Source organism: Scomber scombrus, chromosome 16 (genome assembly GCF_963691925.1).
Source record: "Scomber scombrus chromosome 16, fScoSco1.1, whole genome shotgun sequence".
NCBI classification, from domain to species: Eukaryota; Metazoa; Chordata; class Actinopteri; order Scombriformes; family Scombridae; genus Scomber; species Scomber scombrus.
This window is the reverse complement of record NC_084985.1, coordinates 12,668,306-12,679,444: the sequence shown is the minus strand read 5'-3', so window position 1 is coordinate 12,679,444 and position 11,139 is coordinate 12,668,306. Positions and strand designations below refer to the sequence as shown.

General features: G+C 38.9%; 1 protein-coding gene across 1 annotated transcript in view; it reads right to left on the bottom strand.

Moving 5' to 3' along the window:
- Positions 1-420: 420 nt before the first annotated feature.
- LOC133996321 (ras/Rap GTPase-activating protein SynGAP-like) overlaps positions 421-11,139 on the bottom strand; it is a 31,849-nt gene continuing 21,130 nt past the window's right edge. Inside the window, exons 15-20 of the mRNA XM_062435869.1 lie at positions 8,377-8,650; positions 7,985-8,220; positions 7,174-7,329; positions 4,121-4,332; positions 2,487-2,557; positions 421-458 (exon numbers count right to left, since the gene is read on the bottom strand). Coding sequence (XP_062291853.1) covers positions 421-458; positions 2,487-2,557; positions 4,121-4,332; positions 7,174-7,329; positions 7,985-8,220; positions 8,377-8,650 — 987 coding nt within the window. The remainder of the gene's footprint in view (positions 459-2,486; positions 2,558-4,120; positions 4,333-7,173; positions 7,330-7,984; positions 8,221-8,376; positions 8,651-11,139) is intronic.

The following is an 11,139-nucleotide window of genomic DNA, read 5'->3' as shown; positions in this document are numbered from 1 at the left end:
ACTTACAAGTGGTGAAGAAGTGCTGCTTGTTGCAGGGAAAATCATGAATCCATCTTCATCCCAGGATTTTTACACACCTCCTCTTACTGCTTCCGATTAAATAAAGAAACTCATTATGTTCAGTATTGCCATTGTTGTTGCATTGGCTTATATTTGTCAGCCAACATGTGCACAGAGGATTCACTGCACACATTGGTCCTCACGCTAAATTGATTGTCAAGTTCTGGTACAGGCAAAATTTGAATATGTGCAAAGTTTTTTTAAATTTTTTTTTTTACAGAATGTTGTGAGAAGAAGCCTCCAGTCGTCCTACAGGATTCACTGCAGAGCTTCTATTCATGGGGTTTTGTTGGAGGATCTGAATCAGTCTTCTTACACTCGAATGACCATCATGAACTCTGGTCACTTTGGAATTGGCAGTCAGGATCCCGGGTGACCATAGCCCTGGTTGATAGATTAAAGGGAACGGGGAAAAAAGATGAAATTACTGCTTATCTCCATTTACAGCTTAATGAGGGTGCATGTTTAAAGCAATAGTCAAACATTTTGGAAAATACAATTATTCACATTCTCAACAAGGGTTACATAAGAAGACTGAAATCACTCAAATTTGTCTGTTAAATGCAAAGCTACAGCCAACAGCTTAGTTTTGCTGAGCATAAAGACTGGAAACAACTAGCCTGCCTCTGTACAAAGGTAACAAAATTGCCTATGATCACTTCTAAAACTCACTAATTAACATGGTATTTGTTTAATCTGTGTAAAAAAATTTGAAGTATAATAACTTTAAATTTTTCATTTTACAGGGTGCGTGCCGGCATTAAAGGGTGAACCGTCCCGCTTCAGTTTTTCTACAGTTTAAACAAATAAGATACAAAGTGATGAGTCACAATTAGAGTGACAAAAATGATAGTGTACGTTTATCGAATGTCACACTGTGTCAGACTACACGATACCAATTTGAACATGTGAGATTGTGCAATTAATGTATGGTTAATCGTGGCGCTATGATGGAAATAGAGAAAAGTATATAAGAAGAAGTGTATGAGCGGAAGTACGTCATCAACCTACAAAAGTCTTTAACGTTCCGCCTCCATCATTTTGGTTTGTGTGTGTGTGTGTGTGTGTGTGTGTGTGTGTGTGTGTGTTTTTTGTCTTTTTTTCGAAACTTTTTCTAAACTCTAAACATTTTTATCTTTAACCAAAATGGCACTTCAGAAATGTTACGACATATTCTGATTGGTTGGTTTGTAGATCTGGGTTGTGGCAGCAGTCATTTTAAATCGGCTTTTGGTGGACGTTTCTCACAGCCCGTTCACGCTCAAAATTGCATAATTTAAAGTGTAAATTTGTGAGCTTTAGAGGTGCTGGTCGGTTGATTTTGTTACATTTAGACACAGCCAGGTTTGCTGTTTCCCCATGTTTAAGGTTGCTCGCTTCAGATTACATGTTTACTGTACATCTATGAGTTTTATCAATCTTCTCATTAACTCTTATCAAGAAAGGAATAAAACCTGTTTCCCAAAATGCTAAACGTGTTATCTTAATTATCTGCTTTCTGTCTTTGGGAGAGAACTGAGGCACAAAATGATTAACAGGGCTGTCTCACCCTAATGAAACAGCATTTGTCAACACTTGCTTGGACTGTACATTATCCTTGTTTAATTGGACTCCAAGCACTGTGATACTCGATATTATGAGTGAGAGTGTCTACTCATACATAGCTGGGAGAGTAATTGGAGCCAAAAACTAATACTGTTTTGCCAACATGAAACCACTTTACTGGACTAATTTGGTTGCAGAGGTTGGACATCTATCCTCATCACTCTCTCATACTTATTTAGAAAATCTGGTGATAAACAATTACAATCTCACAGCAAACCCAGTTGATAAACAGTTCTAAATATAGTCTCAGGTTTGAAATTGTCAATTTTGCCTGTTTGGCTCTTGAAAGATGGCGACAGTGGATTTAAAGGACAGAATATGTTGTTTCTCTTAGTTATTTGGCGTAAACACGGCAGCCACTGCCTGCTCAGCTGCGTCACAATCCAGCCCACATGGTGCATTCACAAAGCGGAGCCCTGTAGAATTACTGTGACGCTGCTGATGAGTCATAATCATGGTTTTTCTGATGACGAATGTGTTCTGCGGTATAATAATAATCTTTTTAAGACTTGATATTCCTTCACAGAGCAAAGAAACAAACTTAAGCTCCATCCAGCTCTTGATCTTTAGGATCAGGGCTGTGTTTTTTCTCTCTCCCCTCAGGCATGCACAGTAAAGGGTGAAATGTTATTCAGATATGACATAAACATGCTTTTGAAATGATGAGAATAGGTGAGGTGTATGACAGCTGTAAACTTTTCCCCTGCGCTCACTTTTGGAAAAATGTTCTGGATGTGATGTAAGAATGGTGCAAACTGTTTTAGGACAAGACTGTTTTGGCAAATAGAGATGGTAAAAGATGTAGACACAGGCACAAACCTGGTCTGTGAGGATTCGAGGCTTAATATCAGGAATGGCACCCCCCCTCAGCTCATCTTCCACAGCCATGAGTCTGACAACAGGGAAATAGAGACAAACATACCGGTTGACAAAAATAGAATTATGAAGCCGGTGTTCTTCAAATTTGCTCTAGGATTATGTGGCCATATGATGATATTAAGGTCTTGACATCTTTCTAAGTACAATCGGACACTATCTTCAGTGCATTCTGGAGTCTGCAGTATCTGTAGCTGGAGGAAATGTATAGTTTAACTAAAGGAGGCTTCCTACATAATGAGATAAGAGGTCCAGCTGCACAAAATCACAAAATGGCTTCCATAAAGGAATATTATGTGGTGCACAAACATCTCATTCGGTAGGAATCCTGCTTTCTTCCAAGAAACATTTCCTCTATGAGTGGGTGTACATTTGAGACTTGTGTTTTATATTTATTATAAGCCTTATGGGTATGATTTTCAATATTACTGTTCATATTTAAATGAGCAACATTTAAAGTAATATGGGAATGAACAAGGTTTAACATTTTGGGAAATTGCTACAGAACAAGTTTGGTAACACTCTCATACGCTAAGTACGAAGCTGGAGTCGGGATGTGGTTAGCCTAGTTTAGCACAAAGATTGGAAGCAGGGAGAAACCCCTGGCTCTTCCTCATTTATTCATTCTGTCCAGAAACAAAAACGTAAAAACTAAATTTTGTGGTTTTAGAGAGAGTTATCCGAGATATCTGAATGATTTAAACTTTGGAGAGTGCCAGGCTAGCTGTTTCCCTCCTGTTTCTAGTCTTTATGCTAATCTAGGCTAATTACTTCCCAACTCTAGCTCCATATTGAATGCACAGACATGAGAGTGACAATGCATATTTCCCAAAAATGCGGAGATATTCCTTTACATTCAAATACATATGACGTCATGCAACTTGTATTTTAGTGGATGACTTTTTTTTTTTTTTTTACAGTTTAGTGAAGAATGACATTTCATACTTCCTTCACCAAGCACAGATGTTTTGGGTACTTTTACAATAGACCTAAAAACATTTCTCTAAATGGAGCAAATATCTGAGAAGCTGCACAAGCTGGCCACCACTTTTAATCTTTTCCTCCTGATGTGTTTATTATGTATTGTTTTGTTGTAGCACTTAGATAATTGGTTTTCGGGGTGCAATCAATGACTTGTTACACTTTCAAGCCACGGCAAAGATAACAGAGCATCAAATGATGCATGTGCATTAATTGACAATGACATTCACCATGCTGTTGATGATGGTATACAGTGAATTGCCAAATCCTGACCAGGTCACATAAATGTGAGCAGTAGTAGCAGTAGCTGTGTGTATTTATGTGTTTCCACACACTCCATCACACAGTTTGATATCACAACACAATATAGGGGATACATTTTAAAAAACAAAAAAAACAATGTATTTTATCTCTAATGAAGTTAGTTTTATTAATAACTATATAACTAACTTATTATCATAACTGAGTAGCAACTCAGCAGTAAATAAGTTGTGATTGTACTGAATACATTTTATGTGATGTGTTTGATGCGATAGTAAACACAAAGCAGTAACAGCCTCCTGTCTGCCAGCTCCAGTTCAGCCCAAACACTAATCACCTGTTGATGATGCCTTTGATTTGAGAGTCCTTCTCCACCTGCTGCTGCTTCAGGCGGCGCTCGCTGTCGTCCAGGCGGTTCTGATACTGCTGCAGGATCTTGCTCGTCTGCTGTTCCTGCGACATAAGTCTCTGCTCGTATTCTTCAAGCTTGCGATGAGACATCTTCAGTCGCTCCTTCAAGGAATGTATTTCTTCCTCATACTCTCTTACCTGAAAGATGAATGACATAAAGTGACATCATGGGTGTCGTCCATGGCGTTCAGCAATATTCCTGAATGATGAGTGATTTTATCAATATAGACGCAACTTTGTAGCTCAACTGTTTTTATGCTTAGCAGCAAAAGGAGGAAATGTGGACGTGGAATTGTGCTAGATGTAAATGTGTGCAATAACCGCTGCAAAGGAATCCTTTTCTGATATAGGAAAGAGTGTTATTCAGCATAGAAAATGCACACTTAATATCTAACTCATGTATGATTCTGTTAAAGCTGTGATATATAATCACAATATGACAAAATGTCAACTCACTGCTGGTCATGTAATCAGTAACGACAATCAGTTGAAGATGTTTTTCCTCTTGAAGTGGTTGGCATTTGGTTTAAAGTGTTTGTCTGCTTAACGTATATTTTACATGTACAGCATGACCGAAATGTTAGATACATTTGGAATATAGGCAGCCGATGATTCACCACTCACATTGAATGTTGGGTTTGTGTGTGAGTGTTGTAATGTTAATAAAGAAGTTTAAGGGACCTGCGTGTGTCGTCTTCTCTTCTGCCAGGGACACTGTAGGAGCTGACGAGCATCTACTTATTTAAAGTGCATTCATTGCTTTGATCTGACTTTGCAAAGCCAGAATACTATTTCTCCGGTAGGGAAAATATAAAATAAAAAGTAATCCATGACTTTTGGCAAACCTGCTATCATTTTCCAAAACAACCTTTTGTTATAGGCCATTCCTACATGTACTTCACATGTTCTTTCAGCCTAATAATGAGGTCAGGATCCTATGAGCAGTGGTCTACACTTTGGTTCTTAGACAATATCAATTGATCCCCAATTTCTTAAATGAAACTCAGTATTTGGGTTTCAGTCAGTGATAACAAAATGAAATCACTCAAATCAACATGTCCAGTTTGATAGACATGATTCTTATGTACAGTTTACTAAACAATTACAGTTTCTTCTCGTTGCCATATTTAGCTGCCAACATGCTCCACTGGATATCAAAAATTAGCTGATCAGAAAACATTGTGACTGTAACCAGATGCTTCAAGAAAGAGAAATATAATCTTTGATTCTTACCCTACAAGGCTGCTAATTCCTATAAATCACATTCATCTCTGCTTTCACTTTAAGTGGTGTCATATATACACTACTCACAAAAAGTCAGGGATATTCGGCTTTCAGGTGAAATTTCAGGATGAACCTAAAATCCACTATAACCTTTACAGGTGAACTTAATGTGACCTTCTCTAAACTTTTGAATGCACATGTCCAATAGTTCAATGTTTCAGTACTTTCTGCACAACTAGCTGTTCTCTAACAAGGAGCTTTCCGGCAAAATTCACACATTAACAGGTGTTTGATCCATGAATCGACCAATACATTTCCTGGTTCAATTAGAATTGGTATTAACAGTCCTCCTCCTCATGCTGTTCACATTTTGACATCATGAGACCAAGACGACACCTAACAATTGATCAACAGTACCTCGCCATTGCGAGGATTCAAACAGGATGTTCTCAGACGGAAGTGGCCACTGAGCTTAGAGTGTCACAGAGTGTCATCAGCAGGTTGCAACAGAGATACAGAGAGACTGGAAGAGTCACAGAAAGACATAGAAGTGGACGTCCATTGGCCACATCCCACACTGATGACCGCTTCCTTGTGAACTGTGCCCTGCAGAAACGGATGATGAATGCCACTCAACTCCAGGCACACTGAAGGGAGGTGAGAGGCACCTAAGTGTCACGTCAGACCATTCGAATCCGTTTACATCAGCGTGGTCTGCGTGCTAGGTACCTGACAACACAGGCGTCATCGTCTTGCATGGGCCAGGGAGCATTTACGCTGGATGAGGGACCAGTGGGCCTCAGTGCTGTTCTCTGATGAAAGTCGATTCACGTTGAGCAGAAATGATGGCCGCCAACGATGTTGGAGACTTCAAGGAGAGCGCTATGCATCAGCCACTGTTGTCACCAGACGAGCCTTTGGTGGTGGTGGTGTTACAGTGTGGGCAGGTGTGTCTAGTCAATACAGAACTGTCCTGCACTTTGTGAATGGTACAGTGACAAGCCCATACTACCTGAATAACATCATTAATCCAGTCATTGTGCCCCTGCATGAACAACACAGGCCTAATTTCATCTTCATGGACGACAATGCTCCAGCTCATTGAGGATCATTAGGGAACGGCTGCTGGAGACTGGGGTACCTCAAATGGAGGGGCCTGCACTTTCTCCAGACCTGAATCCCATAGAAAACCTATGGAATCAGCTGAGTCGCCGCATTGAGGCTCGTAACTCTGTACCCCAGAGCCTCAATGACCTGAGGGCCGCCCTTCAAGAAAAGTGGGATGCCATGCCTCAGCAGACAATAAGTCGACTTGTAGACAGCATGACACGTCGTTGTCAAGGTGTAATTGATGCGCAAGGGCACATGACAAGTTATTGAGTTTGTTGTGGTATACCCACCACTCTTGTTGGCTTTTATTTCAATAAATTGTTTCCCATGAGGAAATCACCATTGCATGCTTCTACTTAAATGCCCTACTTTCGTGATATAATACCACTGTAGCGTGAACTTTTCCATAAATTTCACTCGAAAACCAGATATCCCTAACTTTTTGTGAGTAGTGTATTTTAAAGCATTCATACAATCATGCATACACACACTACAGTTTGATACTTTTGCCTGAAACTACCTTACCTTATTAATGGTCTGGCAAAAATGATGTTACATATTTTAACCTGCTGGTTAATCATAAGAAGTCAAAGGAAGGGAGTCAATTTCCTTTTTAAAGATATGTAGAAAAATGAATGTGCTCACCCTCTCTAGTCGTGACTCATCCATGCTCTTGGAGTACTCTTTCAGTTGACCCTCACGGTCCGGCCGCAGGCTCTCAATGTCAGCAGAGAGATGTGGCATGTTGGACACCCAGGCAACCGTCCGTTCATTGGCGCCCGGGGTGTTCAAGGTAGAACCCTGAAACAAGAGCACAGGCCAGTCAAGCTTTTAATTAATATTTTGATGTAAAAATCCCTGATAATTCATTTTTACTGAACTGAGACATAATACACTTAAACATCTAAGAGCCCCATAATTAATCCAGAAGATGCGTCATTAACTAGGCTTCAGTTAAGGACTTAAACTAGAGCTGAAAATACCAATTAATGTCATATTTAATCTGCTGATTAGTTTCTCAATTAATCATTTCATTTATAAGACGCAAAACTTCAAAAAAAGAGTTTACCAAGGCAAATCATATGATGTATTTTATCCGACAAAAAGTCCAAAACACAAACATATTAAATTTGTAACAGTGTTAAGACAAGAAAAAACAGTAAATTGGCACATTTTAGGAGCTGGAACCATCAATTGTTTGTATTTTTGATTGAAAAATGACAAATGGTTGGCAGACAGTTGCCAATTAACGTACCATTGATTGACTAATCAATTAATCATTGCAGCTGTCACTTAAACATATTAGTCTTTCAAAATTTGGTTTAAATTTAAAACATTTCTATACCATGGTATATTGTATCAACTGAACAACTGAAGAATCTTTTACCTATAGATACTGTTATAAATATTTTTTTCTGTGCAAAAAAAATAAAAAAATCTTTGAAATTTCATTGACCTGTTTATTGGCAACTGGCTTGAGCAGGTGCTGCTGTGGAGGCTGCAGTTGAGTCGATTGAGGCTTCTTGGTGCTTTTCGTTGGCGTGTCTGTTGACTCCTCAGCGGCTGCTGACGGACCCTGGTTCTCTTTGGCGGAGCTCGTCTGGTACGGGAGCCCGGGTGCCGGACTATCAGTCACAGACAACTGCGTCTCCTGTTGTTGCTGCTGCGTCTGCTGTTGCTGTTGCTGCTGCTGTTGTAGTTGTTGTTGTTGTTGTAGTTGTTGTTGTAGTTGTTGTTGTTGTTGTTGGTGTTGTTGTTGTTGTTGTTGTTGTTGTTGTTGTTGGTGGTGGTGTTGTTGTTGTTGTTGGTGTTGGTGTTGTTGTTGGTGTTGGTGTTGGTGTTGCGGATGCTGCTGAGTTTGGCGCGACTTTGGCTGACTGCCGCTGAAATTGGTCTCTGAAGAGTCGAGGAGGAGGTTCCGGCTCTGGGGGCGTACCTTTGGAGGTGTGGCGGTGGCTGGAGTGTTAATGGACCGCTGTGACTTGAGGTGACCTGGCGGGGCTATGGATGACTGGCGGACATGATGAACTGTAGTGGGAGGTGTGGCCAAAGAGGCGGGGGTCCCCGTACCAGTGGCTGTCTGAGAGGTGACTCCCATCAGGTGCTGCTGCTGGAGAGACTCCTGAGAGGAGAGGAAAGGAAAAAGTCAAGAAAATAAGGCAAATATCAACTGAAAACCACTCTTTGCAGTTTGACTTTGTTGCTCTTCAACCCAATATGAATGATGGCTGGATGACAAATAGAAAGATAGATGGATAGATATTTATTCATAAAGCAATGTCCTAACAACACCATCTGTATTGATAGATAGGAGGCTCATGATGTTTGTTCCATTAAGGCCCACGTAGCAGACAGAAATATCTCAAAGACAGTATCATTAAACACTGTAATTTTAACACAGACACACTGTAGTAAATTCATCATTGTGACAGATTAGCAGCCAAAATACACCATCGAGCCACAGCCAAAGGGTCATTTGATACTTCTGTTTCATTAAAAGTCAGTCGACCATGTGCAAGAATCCTGCTGAACTCCATCAAACAAATGACAGTTCAAATGAAGTTATGAAGTGTGTTAAGATGTTTAAACTAAGTTTGAGAACATGCTAATTGTATATCTATCAAACACCTTTATCCAGGAGATCCAGAGCTGATCTGCAGCATACTGAGGGTTAAAGTATCTGTAGCTATGACACTTTTTAGTTTAGTTTTTCAGACCTATTGAAACAAGGACATGCAGAACGATAGATGTCAAGCACCCTACACAGTTCAGCAGAGGAGATGAGTGAATGAACCTGCTTCAGTGTGTTGTCTGGGGCTGAACAAGTGCCCCTAAATAGCGCTCTTATGTGAGTGTTAAATTAGCATTTTCTGCTGCTCAAGAGAGGCTAGTTTTGTAAATATTTCCTACAGTATTTAGTTTGAATCAAAGCTTTGTTCTGCGACATGATGAAGTGACATGACAGTGTAAACACTGCGAAAACAAAAGGATAAGCAGGATCTGATGGACTGCCAGGGCTAATATAAAGTCGGCAAATTCATGCAGACATTTTTGTTGCTCAATTTAGAGGTAAAAATAAAACTAAGAATAAATTAATAGGCTAAAAACATAGTGGGCGATTTGGTTTTGCTTCTTTCTTCTTCTTTTTTTTTAAATGGGCCAAAACAATTCAGCTCTTTATTTAACAAAACTGAGAAAAAGTAAGCTGACTCTTAATGTTGTCATCACAGCATTGGTAGATCAGTAAGCAGTAGTAACGATGTGTTTTTATTGAGTTTGAATGATTGCTTAAGTGCTGAAAAAATATTTGCAGCTTTACTCTTAACATGCTGATTCATGTTTATTCTTACATGTTGCATATGTCACACTAAATGCCTTGAATTTAAATTTAAATGATCACACAGCAAAAGTAATATTCTAGCATAGGAATATCACTGGTTGGTTTCTTAGCCCTGTGTAGTATGTTGTTAAAAAACCTGAAAAAAGGACTGCGCTGTCTATAGGGGCCCATTAGCTAGTAAATCACACTGTGAACTGTAGCATCTTGTGCATATTACTGTACATATCATTACCTTTGCACTACCTGTACTCCCACTACCACAACGTTCTTTTGTACCCTTAATATATATCTTTTGTAAATATTGCATGGATGTATGTACCTGTACATTCCTAGCTGTATATAATATTTTTTTCCCAAATACTTTGACTTGACTCCCAAATTGATTGTTTTATTATGTTCTTATTTCAAATATTAATATTTGTAAATACATTGCCCGTGTGTGTGAAGCATGAATATATGCATTGTATATGCATTGTATAATACCAATTAAAGTGACCCTTAAATACTACCTCTATAACTTCTAATTTTTACTCTTATAGAGCAACACATTTATTACCAAGGAACAACATCCTATACATTAACAGGCCTGATAGACAAGCAACCAACAGCAGGCCAGTCTCAAGCACTTAACACACAAGAGTCCGTCCAATTGGAAGATTCAGAGTGTGAACTGAATTATTTTAAATGACACACTGGAGATCACTGCAACCGCAACCATGAACAAAACAGAATAAACATCTAAACTGAATGTCAGTCTGAATGTTGTTTTTATGGATGAATTAACAAGTTCTCCATCTAGTGGTGCTCTTTAAAATAGAATACCATTTTGGCTTTTCAGCTGCAGCACAGTATAAATATGAAGATCTATTTCTATCCAGACTGAAGTGGTCTCTTGTAGGTTGTACACTCTTACACTACATACTTTACACTCAACAATATTTATAGGTTGAATGATCATTATGCAGTCTGTTGGTTACAAATCCACTATTACTGTTTCAGTTACTTCTTTACCCATCAAATAAGGAGTTATAAATATAAGAGTTATGGGAGGTGTTGGTGCAACATTTCACAGCTGTGTCTACAAATTTTAACAAAACCCCAAATTATAGATTTTAATAGAACATTGATTAATTAATGTTAAAAATAATTCATTTGCACTATGGAAGCCCCCTGCATCGATAAATGATAAAACTACTGTATATTGCAGTTATTATATATTATATTATTATGTTATACATTACATCTCTGTCTATCTTGATTTTTAAAATGTC